General features: G+C 46.3%; 1 protein-coding gene across 1 annotated transcript in view; it reads right to left on the bottom strand.

The window, feature by feature from the left end:
* The window catches only part of CLUH (clustered mitochondria homolog), a 43,809-nt gene extending 25,272 nt beyond the window's left edge, over window positions 1-18,537 (bottom strand). Inside the window, exons 1-3 of the mRNA XM_063953413.1 lie at window positions 17,694-18,537; window positions 2,720-2,913; window positions 2,437-2,608 (exon numbers count right to left, since the gene is read on the bottom strand). Coding sequence (XP_063809483.1) covers window positions 2,437-2,608; window positions 2,720-2,913; window positions 17,694-18,279 — 952 coding nt within the window. The 5' untranslated portion in view covers window positions 18,280-18,537. The remainder of the gene's footprint in view (window positions 1-2,436; window positions 2,609-2,719; window positions 2,914-17,693) is intronic.
* Between the last annotated feature and the right edge of the window lie 880 nt (window positions 18,538-19,417).

Raw genomic sequence — 19,417 nt, 5'->3', positions numbered from 1 at the left:
CCTTGTCGGAGGGAGACCTTGGTAAAGCAGACTTCAGGAGCCTGCGAAGGGGAAACGTCTCGACATTCCAATCTGTACCCCTGGGATACTACTTGTAGGATCCAGGGGTCCTGTACAGTCTCAGCGCCATGCTGAGAACTTGTCAGAAGCGGTGGAACGCTTCTGTTCCTGGGAATGGGCTGCCTGCTGCAGTCTTCTTCCCTTTCCTCTATCCCTGGGCAGATATGATCTTATAGGGACGAAAGGACTGAGGCTGAAAAGACGGTGTCTTTTTCTGCAGAGATGTGACTTAGGGTAAAAACGGTGGATTTTCCAGCAGTTGCCGTGGCCACCAGGTCCGATGGACCGACCCCAAATAACTCCTCTTCCTTTATACGGCAATACACCTTTGTGCCGTTTGGAATCTGCATCACCTGACCACTGTCGTGTCCATAACATCTTCTGGCAGATATGGACATCGCATTTACTCTTGATGCCAGAGTGCAAATATCCCTCTGTGCATCTCGCATATATAGAAATGCATCCTTTAAATGCTCTATAGTCAATAAAATACTGTCCCTGTCAAGGGTATCAATATTTTTAGTCAGGGAATCCGACCAAGCCACCCCAGCTCTGCACATCCAGGCTGAGGCGATCGCTGGTCGCAGTATAACACCAGTATGTGTGTATATACTTTTTATGATATTTTCCAGCCTCCTGTCAGCTGGTCCTTGAGGACGGCCCTATCTATAGACGGTACCGCCACTTGTTTTGATAAGCGTGTGAGCGCCTTATCCACCCTAAGGGGTGTTTCCCAACGCGCCCTAACTTCTGGCGGGAAAGGGTATACCGCCCATAATTTTCTATCGGGGGGAACCCACGCATCATCACACACTTTATTTAATTTATCTGATTCAGGAAAAACTACGGTAGTTTTTTCACATCCCACATAATACCCTCTTTTGTGGTACTTGTAGTATCAGAAATATGTAACACCTCCTTCATTGCCTTTTACGTGTGGCCCTAATAAGGAATACGTTTGTTTATTCACCGTCGACACTGGATTCAGTGTCCCTGTCTGTGTCTGTCGACCGACTAAAGTAAACGGGCGTTTTAAAACCCCTGACGGTGTTTTTGAGACGTCTGGACCGGTACTAATTGTTTGTCGGCCGTCTCATGTCGTCAACCGACCTTGCAGCGTGTTGACATTATCACGTAATTCCCTAAATAAGCCATCCATTCCGGTGTCGACTCCCTAGAGAGTGACATCACCATTACAGGCAATTGCTCCGCCTCCTCACCAACATCGTCCTCATACATGTCGACACACACGTACCGACACACAGCACACACACAGGGAATGCTCTGATAGAGGACAGGACCCACTAGCCCTTTGGAGAGACAGAGGGAGAGTTTGCCAGCACACACCAAAAACGCTATAATTATATAGGGACAACCTTATATAAGTGTTTTCCCTTATAGCATCTTTTTTATATATTTCTAACGCCAAATTAGTGCCCCCCCTCTCTGTTTTAACCCGGTTTCTGTAGTGCAGTGCAGGGGAGAGCCTGGGAGCCTTCCCTCCAGCCTTTCTGTGAGGGAAAATGGCGCTGTGTGCTGAGGAGATAGGCCCCGCCCCTTTTTCGGCGGCCTCGTCTCCCGCTCTTAACGGATTCTGGCAGGGGTTAAATATCTCCATATAGCCTCCGGAGGCTACATGTGAGGTATTTTTAGCCAAAATAGGTTTTCATTTGCCTCCCAGGGCGCCCCCCTCCCAGCGCCCTGCACCCTCAGTGACTGCCGTGTGAAGTGTGCTGAGAGGAAAATGGCGCACAGCTGCAGTGCTGTGCGCTACCTTTAGAAGACTGAGGAGTCTTCTGCCGCCGATTCTGGACCTCTTCTTACTTCAGCATCTGCAAGGGGGCCGGCGGCAAGGCTCCGGTGACCATCCAGGCTGTACCTGTGATCGTCCCTCTGGAGCTGATGTCCAGTAGCCAAGAAGCCAATCCATTCTGCACGCAGGTGAGTTCACTTCTTCTCCCCTAAGTCCCTCGTTGCAGTGATCCTGTTGCCAGCAGGACTCACTGTAAAATAAAAAACCTAAGCTAAACTTTTCTAAGCAGCTCTTTAGGAGAGCCACCTAGATTGCACCCTTCTCGGCCGGGCACAAAAATCTAACTGAGGCTTGGAGGAGGGTCATAGGGGGAGGAGCCAGTACACACCACCTGATCGTAAAGCTTTACTTTTTGTGCCCTGTCTCCTGCGGAGCCGCTATTCCCCATGGTCCTTTCAGGAACCCCAGCATCCACTAGGACGATAGAGAAAATAGCTCATCTACAAGAACATTAGCAATGCATGGGCTCAGCATCAGGCCCATAGTGTTGATTACAATGATATCTACAGAACTTATATGTATATTAAAGCAATAAGTGTGCTAAATAAGAACATATGACCCACCTTCAACAACCTTTAGGACAGAGCCCTCCTCGAACCCTTCTATTGTCTTAAGCTCAGCAAAGTTGTCCAGCACATTTCCATCCAGCTGGAGGGAGAAACATGTCCTGTGACAGGTGTCCTCCCTGTCCATAAGAACCTGATGGATCTCCTGCACCATCTCCTGGGGGGACACCTAAGGATGCACACAGATTTATTATCTTGTATTACACACAAATATTGTACATCTCCTGCAGATATAGAAATGCAGCATTAAAATGGAAAATATGTAGAACGAACGCATTACCTGAATAGAAAAAGGCTCTATCCCCGGGGCTTGTATCTTGACAGTGAAACCAGTATCCTGGATAACGATGACCTCTTGCTCACTTCCGTCCTCTGCCTGCTCTCCAACATCATGTCCGTTCTGCTTTGGCTCCACCTCTATCCGATGCTCGTAGGCCCCATCTCCATTCATCAAGGTCATGCCGCTCGAATGTTCTGATGAGAAAGAGAAAAGTGTCCTTTGATACTTAGGGACTGGCCGCTGGCTGACTAACAGTGCAAATGGAAACTGAAGGTTTTAAATCAGCATTCTGCTCATCTCGCTCACAATACACTAACAAAAAAAATAGTTCTACCCTGTTAAACTAGGAAACATTCATAAAAGTTGTTCTGAATAGAATAGAACAACTGCATAAACCCTGTAATAATACCAATAAATTTCCTAAATGAACATAAAATGCAGCTTGTAGCCTTTGGCGAGATACCAGCCTGCTGAACTGCACTGTCGCCATGCTAACCCAGGTCCCGGCTAATATACTGTATGTATATTAAGGGGTCTATTCATGAAGCAGTGGGGAAAAAGAAAAAAAGAAAAAAGAAGAGTTGAGAAGTGATCCAGTGGAGAAGTTGCCCACAGGAACCAATCAGCTGCTCTGTATAATTTTATAGTATGCAAATTATAAATGTTACATCAATGCTGATTGGTCGCCATGGGCAAATTCTCCACACTTTTCACTGCTTCATGAATAGACCCCTAGGTAATTAAGCAAATATATGCACAAAACATTTATAATATCTTTAGCTGTCCTGCTTCAAAAGCAAAGTGAAGAGTAGACCCATCGGACAATATAGTACGGGTTTTGCCACCAAAGCCAGACACAACAGAACAGGTAAATACTGTAGGAGCTATTTGTATAAACTTTGCTATAAACACAATAATATTATTTTCCCTAATCCACAGGTTCTCAAACTTGGTCCTCAGGACCCCACACGGTCCATGTTTTGCGGGTGAACTGTAGATTTTTAAAATGTGACAGCTGGTGACACACAGTGCAGCTGCTGGGTGACATGGAAAACGTGAACAGTGTGGGGTCCTGAGGACCGAGTTTGAGAACCACTGCCCTAATCTTTGATCCAGGAGATATGATACAGTATGTGGAAGGTGTCACAGGGCATTAGTACTGTACTTAAGAGTGTTTTGTAATAGGAGATCTTAGCATCTAGGACGGTTCTCGCAATAAAACATCTTCTGATAGCAGATGCTGTATACCAGCACTTGGAGGCCACAGTTCACTGAGGAGGAAAACCAGATTGTCACCCATAGCTAGCCTCGCCGCCTTTAATCAACAAATTGCTGTTATGAGACTTATAAAATGGCTGCAAGCAAAACAAAACATCTTAATATTTTGTTGCTTTAGAACAGCTTCAGTGCATCTTGAATCTGAACTTAGTGAATAGGACATCAATATTGCAATAAGTTGAGATTCAGTGGATGTTGGTTGAAAACGGTCACCAGTTCAGCGCCAGTATATGGCGGTTTTTCCCTGCTCTTTTCAGACAGAACGGCTGAATATGTCAAGCCTATCCCATAAGCAGTATTAGGATGCCGAAGTGCCAACAGATGGCATGCAAGGGTGCCTTGAAGGTGGGACACAAACCCAGGTACAGGCACTACTACTACTACTGTCACTTGGTTATTTGGAAGGCCCATTCAATGTAATTCACAAAAATGGCGAGACAATAAAAAATAAGAATTTACTTACCGATAATTCTATTTCTCGTAGTCCGTAGTGGATGCTGGGGACTCCGTAAGGACCATGGGGAATAGCGGCTCCGCAGGAGACTGGGCACATCTAAAGAAAGCTTTAGGATCACCTGGTGTGCATTGGCTCCTCCCCCTATGACCCTCCTCCAAGCCTCAGTTAGGATACTGTGCCCGGACGAGCGTACACAATAAGGAAGGATTTTGAATCCCGGGTAAGACTCATACCAGCCACACCAATCACACTGTACAACTTGTGATCTGAACCCAGTTAACAGCATGATAATAGAGGAGCCTCTAGAAAAGATGGCTCACTACAACAATAACCCGAATTTTTTGGTAACAATAATTATGTACCAGCATTGCAGACAATCCGCACTTGGGATGGGCGCCCAGCATCCACTACGGACTACGAGAAATAGAATTATCGGTAAGTAAATTCTTATTTTCTCTGACGTCCTAGTGGATGCTGGGGACTCCGTAAGGACCATGGGGATTATACCAAAGCTCCCAAACGGGCGGGAGAGTGCGGATGACTCTGCAGCACCGAATGAGAGAACTCCAGGTCCCCTTTAGCCAGGGTATCAAATTTGTAGAATTTTACAAACGTATTTGCTCCTGACCAAGTAACTGCTCGGCAAAGTTGTAAAGCCGAGACCCCTCGGGCAGCTGCCCAAGATGAGCCCACCTTCCTTGTGGAGTGGGCATTTTAAGATTTTTGGCTGTGGCAGGCCTGCCACAGAATGTGCAAGCTGAATTGTACTACAAATCCAACGAGCAATCGTCTGCTTAGAAGCAGGAGCACCCAGTTTGTTGGGTGCATACAGGATAAACAGCGAGTCAGATTTTCTGACTCCAGCCGTCCTGGAAACATGTATTTTCAGGGTCCTGACCACGTCAAGCAACTTGGAATCCTCCAAGTCCTTAGTAGCCGCAGGCACCACAATAGGTTGGTTCATGTGAAATGCAGAAACCACCTTAGGTAGAAAATTTGAGGACGAGTCCTCAATTCTGCCCTTTCAGAATGAAATATTAAGTAAGGGCTTTTATATGATAAAGCCGCCAATTCTGACACACGCCTGGCTGAAACCAGGGCTAACTCGTCACTTCCATGTGAGATATTTTAAGTATACAGTGGTGAGTGGTTCAAACCAATGTGACTTTAGGAAACTCAACACAACATTGAGATCCCCAAGGTGCCACTGGAGGCACAAAAGGAGACTGTATATGCAGCACCCCTTTTACAAATGTCTGAACTTCAGGCACTGAAGCCAGTTCTTTTTGGAAGAAAATCGACAGGGCCGAAATTTGAACCTTAATGGACCCTAATTTTAGGCCCATAGACAGTCCTGTTTGCAGGAAATGGAGGAAACGACCCAGTTGAAATTCCTCTGTAGGGGCCTTCTTGGGCTCACCCCACGCAACATATTTTCGCCAAATGCGGTGATAATGTTTTGCGGTTACGTCTTTCCTGGCCTTGACCAGGGTAGGGATCTTCAGGATCCGGCATTCAACCGCCATGCCGTCAAACGCAGCCGCGGTAAGTCTTGGAACAGACAAGGCCCTTGCTGGAGCAGGTCCTTTCTTAGAGGTAGAGGCCACGGTTCGTCCGTGAGCATCTCTTGAAGTTCCGGATACCAAGTCCTTCTTGGCCAATCCGGAACCACGAGTATAGTTCTTACTCCTCTCCTTCTTATGATTCTCAGTACTTTTGGTATGAGGGGCAGAGGAGGGAACACATACACTGACTGGTACACCCACGGTGTTACCAGAGCGTCCACCGTTATTGCCTGAGGGTCCCTTGACCTGGCGCAATATCTGTCTAGTTTTTTGTTTAGACGGGACGCCATTATGTCCACCTTTTGTTTTTCCCAACGGTTTACAATCAGGTGGAAGACTTCTGGGTGAAGTCCCCCACTCTCCCGGGTTAAGGTCGTGTCTGCTGAGGAAGTCTGCTGCCCAGTTGTCCACTCCCGGAATGAACACTGCTGACAGTGCTATCACATGATTTTCCGCCCAGCTAAAATCCTTGCAGCTTCTGCCATTGCCCTCCTGCTTCTCGTGCCGCCCTGTCTGTTTACGTGGGCGACTGACGTGATGTTGTCCGATTGGATCAATACCGCCTGACCCTGAAGCAGGGGTTTCGCTTGACTTAGGGCATTGTAAATGGCCCTTAGTTCCAGAATGTTTATATGAAGAGATGTCTCCAGGCTTGACCATAAGCCCTGGAAATTCCTTCCCTGTGTGACTGCTCCCCAGCCTCGCAGGCTGGCATCCGTGGCCACCAGGACCCAGTCCCGAATGCCGAATCTGCGGCCCTCTAGAAGATGAGCACTCTGCAACCACCACAGGAGGGATACCCTTGTCCCTGGTGACAGGGTTATCCGCTGAAGCATCTGAAGATGCGACCCGGACCATTTGTCCAGAAGGTTCCACTGTGCGTGGAATCTGCCGAATGGGATTGCTTCGTAGGAAGCCACCATTTTTACCCAGAACCCTTGTGCATTGATGCACTGAGACTTGGTTCGGTTTTAGGAGGTTCCTGACTAGCTCGGATAACTCCCTGGCTTTCTCCTCCGGGAGAAGCACCTTCTTTCTGGACTATGTCCAGAATCATCCCTAGGAACAGAAGACAAGTCGTCGGAATCAGCTGCGATTTTGGAATATTGAAAATCCAATCGTGCTGCCGCAACACTACCTGATATAGTGCTACACCGATCTCCAACTGTTCCCTGGATCTTACCCTTATCAGGGAATCGTCCAAGTAAAGGATAACTAAAATTCCCTTCCTTCGAAGGAATATCATCATTTCGGTCATTACTTCAGTAAAGACCCAGGGTGCCGTGGACCATCCCTACGGCAGCGTCCGAACTGATACAGTTCTGTACCATAACCTGAAATACCCTTGGCGAGAAGGGTAAATTTTGACATGAAGGTAAGCATCCTTGATGTCCCGAGACATCATGTAGTCCCCTTCTTCCAGGTTTGCAATCACTGCTCTGAGTGACTCAATTTTGAATTTGAACCTCTGTATGCAAGTGTTCAAAGATTTTAGATTTTAGATTTTAAAATCGGTCTCACCGAGCCGTCTGGCTTCGGTACCACAATAGTGTGGAATAATACCCCGTTCCCTGTTGCAGGAGGGGTACCTTGATTATCACCTGCTGGGAATACAGCTTGTGAATGGCTTCCAAAACTGCCTCCCTGTCAGCGGGAGACGTCGGTAAAACAGACTTTTGGAAACGGCGAGGGGAATACGTCTCGAATTCCAATTTGTACCCCTGAAATATTATCTGAAGGATCCAGGGGGTCTACTTGCGAGTGAGCCCACTGCGCACTGAAATTCATTGAGAACGGGACCCCACCGTGCCTGAACTTGTAAAGCCCTAGCGTCATACTGAGGGCTTGGCAGAGGCGGAAAAGGGTTTCTGTTCCTTGGAACTGGCTGATCTCTGCAGCCATTTTCCTCTCCCTCTGTCACGAGCAGAAAAGAGGAACCCTTTTGTCCGCTTGCCAACCAGGACTGCGCCTGATAATACGGCGTCTTATTTTGAGAGGCGACCTGGGGTACATCCCCTCTTTTAAGGCAATACTTCCAAATGCCGTTTGGAATCCGCATCACCTGACCACTTTACTGGAATAATTGGACAACGCACTTATACTTGATGCCAGTCGGCAAATATTCCGCTGTGCATCATGCATATATAGAAATGCATCTTTTAATTGCTCTATAGGCAATAATATACTGTCCTTATCTAGGATATCATATTTCCAGTCAGGGAATCCGACCACGCCAACCCAGCACTGCACATCCAGGCTGAGGCGATTGCTGGTCGCAGTATAACACCAGTATGTGTGTAAATACATTTTAGGATACGCTCCTGCTTTCTATCAGCAGGATCCTTAAGGGCGGCCATCTCAGGAGAGGGTAGAGCCCTTGTTTTTACAAGCGTGTGAGCGCTTTATCCACCCTAGGGGGTGTTTCCCAACGCACCCTAACCTCTGGCGGGAAAAGGTAGATTGCCAATAACTTTTTAGAAATTATCAATTGTTATCGGGGGGAAACCCACGCATCATCACACACCTCATTTTATTTCTCAGATTCAGGAAAACTACAGGAAGTTTTTCCTCACCAAACATAATACCCCTTTTTTTGGTGGTATTCATATTAATCAGAAAAGTGTAAACTTTTTCCATTGCCTCAATCATGCAATGTGTGGCCCTATTGGAAATCACGGTTGTCTCTTCACCGTCGACACAGGAGTCAGTACCCTTGTCGGCGTCTGTATCTGAGGTAACGGGCGCTTTAGGGCCCCTGTATGAGACGTCTGGACATGCACAAGCTGAGTAGCCGGCTGTCTCATGTCAACCACTGTCTTTTATACAAAGCTGACACTGTCACGCAATTTCAACAGTACATCCACTCAGGTGTCGACCCCCTAGGGGGTGACAACACTATTTCAGACACTCTACTCCGTCTCCTCATCATTTTTCTCCTCATACATGTCGACACCAACGTACCGACACACAGCACACACCCAGGGAATGCTCTGATAGAGGACAGGACCCCACTAGCCCTTTGGGGAGACAGGGAGAGTTTGCCAGCACACACCAGAGCGCTATATATATATATATATATATATATATATATATATATATATATATATATATATATATATATATATATATATACATACAGGGATAACCTTATATAAGTGTTTTTCCCTTTATAGCTGCTGTATTGTTATATACTGCGCCTAATTTGTGCCCCCCTCTCTTTTTTAACCCCTTTCTGTAGTGTAGTGACTGCAGGGGAGAGCCAGGGAGCTTCCCTCCAACTGAGCTGTGAGGGAAAATGGCGCCAGTGTGCTGAGGAGATAGGCTCCGCCCCTTTCTCGGCGTCCTTATCATCCTTTTTCTGTATGTTTTGGCAGGGGTTAAATGTATCCATATAGCCCAGGAGTTATATGTGATGCATTTATTTTAGCCATATAAGGTTTTTTATCGATTTATTGCGTCTCAGGGCGCTGCCCCCCCCAGCGCCCTGCACCCTCAGTGACCGGAATGTGAAGTGTGCTGAGAGCAATGGCGCACAGCTGCGGTGCTGTGCGCTACCTTATCTGAAGACAGGATCGTCTTCTGCCGACGATTTTTCCGGACCTCTTCGCTCTTCTGGCTCTGTAAGGGGGACGGCGGCGCGGCTCCGGTGACCCATCCAGGCTGAACCTGTGATCGTCCCTCTGGAGCTAATGTCCAGTAGCCTAAGAAGCCCAATCCACTCTGCACGCAGGTGAGTTCGCTTCTTCTCCCCTTAGTCCCTCGATGCAGTGAGCCTGTTGCCAGCAGGTCTCACTGAAAATATAAACCTAAACTAAAACTTTCACAAAGAGCTCAGGAGAGCCCCTAGTGTGCACCCTTCTCGTCGGGCACATAAATCTAACTGAGGCTTGGAGGAGGGTCATGGGGGGAGGAGCCAGTGCACACCAGGTGATCCTAAAGCTTTCTTTAGATGTGCCCAGTCTCCTGCGGAGCCGCTATTCCCCATGGTCCTTACGGAGTCCCCAGCATCCACTAGGACGTCAGAGAAACATACATTTATCATGACACATACATAAACAATTGTCCCATACATTGAATAGTAAAGCCAGATATCGATATATTGTTAGTAGAAGTGCAAATTGTTTGCATTTCACTAACGATAACGATCCGATGCACAGCCCCGCGGGACATATGCTGGATCCTCTGATCTTATGTGCTGCAGATAAGATCAGGCGATCTGGGCCATACAATCGTCCTAATGTATGGCCACTTTATGAATATATCAATGAATTATTAGCTGTGGGCAATTCAATTAGAAGCGCCACCTTGTCACACTACAATCCTTTGCTTAGCTTGGTTCATATGAACAACGCATTAACAGCAAATACTCTTCATGATTTTTCTATTGTAGTAACCATCCTACACAGTATACCCTAGGCCTAGACACTGTATATTACGCCTCCTAATCTTACACACAAAAGTGGTTAAGGTCACGCGTATAAGTCAAGTGGACAATTTAGGCAACTAATATTTTCATATCGCACTGCAACAAGAAAAGATAATAATCACAAAACAAAAAAGCATGGGCCTTCATTATATCCTTAAGCACTTTAGAATGTGACAGATTCAGGATAGGCAGAAAATGTAAAAAGACTTAAAAGAGAAATATGTGGATGAGACTCACCTGCGTCTATACTTACACACGGTGACTAAAAGTACAGGGACTGCCAGATAATCCACAGATTACCTTTCCTGATGAATGGTCTAGAACAGAGGTTCCCAAACTGTGTGCCGTGGCTCCCTGGGGTGCCTCAGGACACTTGCAGGGGTGCCCTGGGTTGGTGGTCCAGGACCAATTCTAATTATTCATGGTCAATATAATAGGCAAAACCAGTGCTAGTGGCTGCCAGTCATAAAATATGTGGCCAAACAGAAGCAAATCTTGTCCCTCACCACACAACTGACCCTAAGGATGACATATAAACGCGATCTACTTACTGTAATATTTCTTTCTAAATTTCTCAATAAGACATTTTTGGCCTAGGGGTGCCGTGAAAAAAATTCTGCTATTCTAGGGCGCCGTGATTTTAAAAAGTTTGGAAACCACTGGTCTAGAACATAACTCCCCGTCCGCATATTTCAGGAATTAAACAATGTGTTACAATTCATCATACCACTCCCCGTACAGCCCTCAAACCATTCATTACACATGTGGTCTTCTACAATATGCAAAAACATAATAAAGTACCACACACACACACACACACATATATATATTATATATATATATATATATATATATATATATATATATATATATATTATATATTTAGAAAAAACCATAGGAAATGTCAGGAAGATCCCAGAGGCAATGGGTAAACCATACAAAACACAGATCTGGAGGGAAGTGTCAGACCTGTATGCACGTAGCACCTTATAGGAAAGTGCTGCAGATCTGGGGATTCAGCTTCAGTGCATCTTGTTTGATGTGCACAAATAACCAACAGACAGTACACCGAGAACAAACCAAGGGCTGCCAAAGCCATGCAAAAGAAATATTACCTGCAGAATCTGTGATCTCCGCGATTAAGAGAGATATGAGCCGCACATGATAAAAATAAAAGCAAAACGTCCGTGTTAAATAAAAAGGAGAGGCAGATTACTTTGAATACTGGCACAAAGTTTAAAAAAAATCCCTACTATAGGTGTGGCTGCAACCCGAGGCAGAGGGGAGAACAGGCTCTGTAGGTTTTGCAAGTCTATAGGTTTTCCCTCGCTTATGGGACCAGCTTACAGTTTTCCTGCTGATTACGCAGAATGCACATGTCATGCTTCAACAAACAGAGACTCGGGAACGTCATGTGATCCAAACATAGGATATTATTTTCTTGCTGCAAGGCTGCATAATGAGAACTGGAAGGAAAACAAGCTCTCAAAGAAAAAGATTTCATAACGTAAGTAGAGGTTACATTGCATTCAGTGTTTCCCCCAGAAAATGCTGCCAGACGGGTGGAAACAGGTAGCAGCCAGGTGGGGTCCTTTGTGCAAAAAATGGGGCATAACCTCACAGGGAAGGGGCGTGGCCACACAACAGTACTGATTTACATTATGCCCACACAGCATGACCCCTTTCTTGCACACTATGGGGGTCATTCCGAGATGATCGCACGTAGCAACTTTTTACTGTTCGTGCGATCAACTTGACGCTGCCTATGGGGGAGTGTATTTTAGCATAGCAGGGCTGCGATCGCTTGTGCAGCCCTGCTATGCTAAAAAAAGTTTCAAGCAAAGCAGGACCAGCCCTATACCTACTTACCCTTTGCGACGGATCCAGCGATGCAGGTCCGGGCTTGGATGTCAGACATCCGCCCTCAAAATACCTGGACACGCCTACGTTCGCTGGACCACTCCCGGAAAACGGTCAGTTGACGCCCCGACATGCCTTCCTCCTGTCAATCTCCTTGAGGTCGCCGCTGCGACCACTTTCCTCGTTCCCGACGCCGTTGCCCTGCGAGGAAATGCAGCGTGTGATCGGGTCGGAATGACCTTCTAGGTCCACACAGCATGGCCTCTTTCTTGCACACTATGCCAATACAGTTTGGTCCCTTTATTGCACACTATGCCCACACAGTATAGCCCCTTTATTGCACACTATGCCCACACAGTATAGCCCCTTTATTGCACACTATGCCCACACAGTATAGCCCCTTTATTGCACACTATGCCCACACAGTATAGCCCCTTTATTGCACACTATGCCCACACAGTATAGCCCCTTTATTGCACACTATGCCCACACAGTATAGCCCCTTTATTGCACACTATGCCCACACAGTATAGCCCCTTTATTGCACACTATGCCCACACAGTATAGCCCCTTTATTGCACACTATGCCCACACAGTATAGCCCCTTTATTGCACACTATGCCCACACAGTATAGCCCCTTTATTGCACACTATGCCCACACAGTATAGCCCCTTTATTGCACACTATGCCCACCCAGTATGGCCCCCTTTATTGCACACTATGCCCACACAGTATGGCCCCCTTTATTGCACACTATGCCCACACAGTATGGCCCCCTTATTGCACACTATGCCCACACAGTATGGCCCCCTTATTGCACACTATGCCCACACAGTATGGCCCCCTTATTGCACACTATGCCCACACAGTATGGCCCCCTTATTGCACACTATGCCCACACAGTATGGCCCCCTTATTGCACACTATGCCCACACAGTATGGCCCCCTTATTGCACACTATGCCCACACAGTATGGCCCCCTTATTGCACACTATGCCCACACAGTATGGCCCCCTTATTGCACACTATGCCCACACAGTATGGCCCCCTTATTGCACACTATGCCCACACAGTATGGCCCCCTTATTGCACACTATGCCCACACAGTATGGCCCCCTTATTGCACACTATGCCCAAACAGTATGGCCCCTTTATTGCACACTATGCCCACACAGTATGGCCCCCTTATTGCACACTATGCCCACACAGTATAGCCCCCTTATTGCACACTATGCCCACACAGTATAGCCCCTTTATTACACACTGTGCCCACACAGTATAGCCCCTTTATTACACACTGTGCCCACACAGTATGGCCCCCTTATTGCACACTATGCCCACACAGTATGGCCCCCTTATTGCACACTATGCTCTCACAGTATAGCCCCTTTATTGCACACTATGCCCACACAGCATGGCCCCCTTATTGCACACTATGCCCACACAGCATAGCCCCTTTATTGCACACTATACCCACACAGTATGGCCCCCTTATTGCACACTATGCCCACACAGTATGGCCCCCTTATTGCACACTATGCCCACACAGTATGGCCCCCTTATTGCACACTATGCCCACACAGTATGGCCCCCTTATTGCACACTATGCCCACACAGTATGGTCCCCTTATTGCACACTATGCCCACACAGTATGGCCCCCTTATTGCACACTATGCCCACACAGTATGGCCCCCTTATTGCACACTATGCCCACACAGTATGGCCCCCTTATTGCACACTATGCTCACACAGTATAGCCCCTTTATTGCACACTATGCCCCACACAGTATAGTCCCTTTATTGCACACTATGCCCCACACAGTATAGCCCCTTTATTGCACACTATGCCCACACAGTATGGCCCCTTTATTGCACATTATGCCTACACAGTATGGGCAATTCCTTACCTTCAGTGAGTGCATGCTAAACTCCCCCCACCTCCCCATTTCAAGGAAACTAAACTCTTGTGCAAAAGACATTCTTATAGGCTATGGTACTCTTGTGTGATGGTTATTCCTAATATCATATTGGTGGAAGTGTTACTACTGTTCTCTGTAAAATATTACATATCAGCTTCTATAACATCTTCAGCTTAAAGAAGAACAAGAAGTCCTGGAAGTGATGATACAGCCAACACAGAGCCCCAGGCCGCGGGATGTAATGCCTCATAAATGATTGCCCCTTTAAAAAAACAACTCAGAGTTCCGCCGGCATCTTGCACGTCGGACTCCATTACATCCTGCCACTGATCTCAAGATCATCTTGTCTGTCTTGGTTTACATGAAAAGACAGAAGGATTTGAGCAAGCCTACATCCACAGAAGACCTGTAGTTAGTTCACTAAGATGTTTGAAAATCTCTGTGCAAGTGTACCTAGAAGAATTGATGCTGTTTTGAAGGCAAAGAGTGGTCACACCAAATATTGATTTGATTTAGACTTCTGTCCATTCACTTTGCATTTTCTTAACATTTCTGTTTTTGAAGACATTCTTACTTTGCAGCATTTTTTCAACATCTGCCTAAAAACTTTTGCTCAGTACTGTAATATGCATATATGTGTCCGGGAGTCTCGCACTCCACACAAATCACTTTAGCTGCTGCTGATAGATAGTGGTATTGCAGGTGCGGCACTCAAAGCACACTTTCAATAAAAGGCACAGAGGCGGAAGGCTAACTTCAATGTTTCAATAGCTGTGTATCCTGATGACAATACACAGCTATTGAAACGTTGAAGTTAACCTTCCGCATCTGTGCCTTTTATTGAAAGTATGCTTGGACTGCCACTCTTGCAATACCACTATATATTACATACACACACACGTACTACACATATGTACAGGAGAGAAGGGGAGAGAGAACTGGACACTTTGGCACCGGGAGGTGTGTGCGCTTCAGTCGCCGCACATCCGCACACACGTGCCACTGGTAGTAGTGACAGGAATGTGCCCCCCAAGCCGCGGGTTACCTTTGAATTTGAGCTTGTGCAGTGCACCAGGCCCTGCTTGTGCATGTTGGCCCCGCTATCGGCTGCAGCTTTCAGCTACAGTGCAGGAGAATAGATGTGGGAAGCGGCCTCAGTTGTCTGCAGCAGACCCGGCTGAGGGTGACACCAGGCCAGGTGGTGAAGACGACGCCTTGCAGGGGAGTAATGGGCTGTGCGGGGTCGCTAGATGGCCCATGTAGACGTTGCGAATGGGTGGTGATATAATGTGAAAAGCCAAGCACTGCTTGTGACTGGCTCACGAGCAGCAGCTGTCTCTTTAAGTTAGAGGCAGAGGTGGCCGAGTGCCGGGCGGCAGGGTAATTATGCCGGGTACACACTTGCCGATATATCATAAGTACTGCCAACAAACAATATATCGGCTGGACCGTCGCAAATGGGCGGGCATATTCAAATTGGTCTGCTGGACGTATCTGGGTGGACAATTTGTTAACTGTGTATGCACAAGATCGATTGTGCATAAACCTTTTCCAATCATTAGAACGGTTGGCCAATCCAGCCTTCCTCCCAAGTCAAGGACAGGCTAAATAAACAAACTGCTCCATTAGCAACAAAATGCTAAAGCACGCCTTTTGTCTCCTATGGATGAGAGAGAAAAGGGTGTGACCTCGCACAAAGCCCTTCCTCCGTTACATCACTCCTGGGGCATGCCCAATGCTGGTTCCTTCTCATTGCTAGCCGTTTACTGCAGGATAGTGTCATGTTACAGCACCCGGCTCCTGTCACACCCTGGAAGGGTGACACCCGGGTGGGCCCTGCACCCCCCCTGTGATGTCTGTGGTGGCAGCCTTTTTATGGGTTGAACAATTAAGGATCAAATTTGTGCCAGGCAGTGTCAGAGTTCCACTGCTGCTATCAGATACCACACTATGTTTGAATACGGCTGTACGAAGGAATTTAGAGGCTATAGCTAAAACTAAGATGACTGTTAATTTACCTTACTGCGCGTTGTGACAAGGATAATACTGGGAATGTCTTTAGCCTGGAGCAGAGTTGGAAGTCAGATGTACTTTGCTCAAAAGCATGCATGAAAATAACATGTTCTTTGGTGCATAGGCAGAGTTGTATGCATCTTGAGATGAGACTGCCTGTGTGTGCACTTAGCTTAGTACTAGTCATCATCAGTGCAACTGCCCTATACTAACAACAAGAGAGAATTCTTCCAATCATGCGCATTTTCTTACTACACAACCCGCATTTACGTGAACACAACATGACTGAAAAGTTGCCTGTAACAGAACGCACCTTGCCAACCCAGGTACAACTCTAGGGGCCAATTCAATTGTTGCTCACGCCCCCTGCTGTGAGTCTATAGGAATAGGCATCTAATGGAGATATTCAATTGTTCCTCCGATAAACACCCATTAGCCATGGCAGACACATTTTTTCTCGCAGCCTCCACACCGGTTTAGGCGCTTTGCGCGGACAGACCTGGAGCTGTCAGGTGCCTTTACCGCTAATGGGCGCCGATAGACGCTCTTTCCTACAGACGCCCAGTAGAAATTCAATCGGCCCCCCTTGGGGTGTAAATGTAGATGTGATCGAAGTAAGCATGGCTCTGCATTGCCTGATTTGCGTGCTCCTATTTTCAGAGAGGGGAATCACTGTAAACACAGTACTGTCCCCTCGCTTCTTCATGGAACAGCACTGCAGCTTTAAGAAACTGGATACTTGACAGCAGATTTATAAACCCAAATGATGGATTTAAAATAAAAGCAAAACACAATCTACTGTATTTTATGCAAACTCTGTACAGTACAAGTATACTAATTGCAAGATCTACATTTTTCCATTTCTCCATTAAAAAAAAAATATATATATTATATATATATATATATATATATATATATATATATATAAAATCCCATTAAAAAAAAAAGTTGTACTTCAAACAGTTATAATCATAAAAAGCAGCCAATACTATTGGATTACTCAAGAAAACCCATTGTTGGACAGTAATATATAACAGCCCATGCTTTACTGAACAAAAGAATACTCTTGTTTAGAATATGTAAGATGTTGGCGTTTACCCATCGCTCCCCCACCTAGTGCCACTATACTCATCCTCTTCTCTACACCACAACACCCATCATAGCTGTGGGACCAGCTGTATACAGACATGTCAGATACACTCACATTCACCTGGCAAGCAGCCCTGTGGACATGACCTTTAACCAGTTAATGCTATTAGTTACTAGGACCCTAGATAATACCAAATGGATAAAACATAAAATCTGCATCTAGGTTAAGGCATGGCATTATACACATCTAATCTTACTTGATCTCAGCTCTCTGTTAATGTAACACAATCTTTCAAGCGAGTTTGCTTCATTTGTGGCCAGTACTACATGCGATGTGGGATTTCTCTGTTCATCTACCATGCTACCTCTGTCCTTTTGCTCCAGCCTCATTCCATGACATTGATTGGCAAGTTGCAGGTCTTTACTATTATCCAAAGGTTCAAAGGAGGTTCCCAAATCAGGAGCTATTATACTTCTTTGTCGTTGCACTGTCCCTCTATCTGAATTTGCAAACTCCGCTGTCAGGTCCGGTGTTATTACAGGTCCCTGTAGCTGCCGTTCAGCAAAGTTTTGATTTGGAGGAGCATATGCAAGCAGGGAGGGGGAATGGTCTGGCAGATCCCTCATGCCAGCTGGAAGGTCACTGCAAAAGGCACGGGGAGCAAGAATGTCTCCACACTCGCATATCCCCTCATCTTCCTCAGAGTCATGGGCATAACCAAAGTCATTCTGTTCTTCAAATATGCCTTGGCAACAAACATCGCTACTGAACTTTTCCTCCACCAATGTCCCATACTGGCGACTGCCACAATCTCTCCCGTCTAGGTCCTGGATAAAACTTTGCGACGAGGTAGAATTCTGCAAAAGTGATTCGCCCTCACTTTCTGACCGAGGGACTAGCTTGCGATAGAAGACTTCAAGGCATTGCGTGCAACAAATACAATTACCCATCTTCACCGATAACAGATGAAATGCTGTAACATCCACATGCTTACTACAAGGACAAGCCAAGTTTAACAAGTAGGAATCCTGACCATGCCTCTGGAGTGGTGGTGGTGTTACTATTTATATACAAGAGGAAAATAAATAAATAAAAAAGGACTGCGACTGAACGGCCTGTACATGCCAACTGCACTTCTGACGGGTGGTGCGTGGACTACAAAGTTTCGCTGGCTGCTGGCCAGACTTTGGCACCACAGAAAGCTCAGATTCTGAAAGCAAAGTGAATGATATGGAGCCTTAGAGTATACAAGCGGAAAGGAGGCCTTTGCTGGCCTGATGTCTCTCCTGAAGCTACAAAACATGTCTAAAACTGTACTAACTTCTAGCAAGTGTTCCAGATGTGAACCCAACATACACATACTGAGCTGAAACATGAGAGCGGCACGTAGCACATAAAAAGCCAACAGTCCTAAAATAAAGAAAGGAAACAAGACACAGCACAGGAGGATTCTTTTGCGGTTGTTTACAAAAAGAGGCTCATCTACCAAAGGATTAATATAGTGACATTCTCTTTTTCCCATGCAACCATTAATAACAGTGTTTCAGTAGTGTCCAGTATGATACAGGACGTCAGTTATACACCTTTCACATTCGCAGTCCCAGGTCGCACCCACGATTGTGTTCCCGGAATCACCGGGGAAGCTCCTGGACATAAACTGGGAAATGTCCCCGTTTACACTGCAATCAGACCCGGGACCCTCCCGGAACACTCCCGTTTACACTGAACCCGGGTCATCCCTGCAAATACCCATAGATGTAATTAGAAATGGACTATTGGATTACATGGTCGATTCTGGCTTCAACCCAGGTTGCGACCTGGGATGAAATGCTGGGACGCTTGACATGAGATAGTCTTTCAGGACCCTTTCAGACTAAGCAAAATCCTGGGTTGATGCGCGTTCCTGTGCAATAACACGAAAACTTTATGTGAGTCTGAAAGGGGTATTACTGGACTCACCATTTGGTCACACACACTGTGGGATCACAGGTGACTGTAGAGATCTATGCCACCAGCTCACATTAGTGAATGCAGTGGGAAAATTATCAGTTCCAACTGGAAAGTGTGATTAACTTACAACCTCATCTC

Source organism: Pseudophryne corroboree, chromosome 2, assembly GCF_028390025.1.
Source record: "Pseudophryne corroboree isolate aPseCor3 chromosome 2, aPseCor3.hap2, whole genome shotgun sequence".
NCBI classification, from domain to species: domain Eukaryota; kingdom Metazoa; phylum Chordata; class Amphibia; order Anura; family Myobatrachidae; genus Pseudophryne; species Pseudophryne corroboree.
Note: the sequence above shows the minus strand (reverse complement) of the source record. Positions and strands in the feature narration are given on the sequence as shown.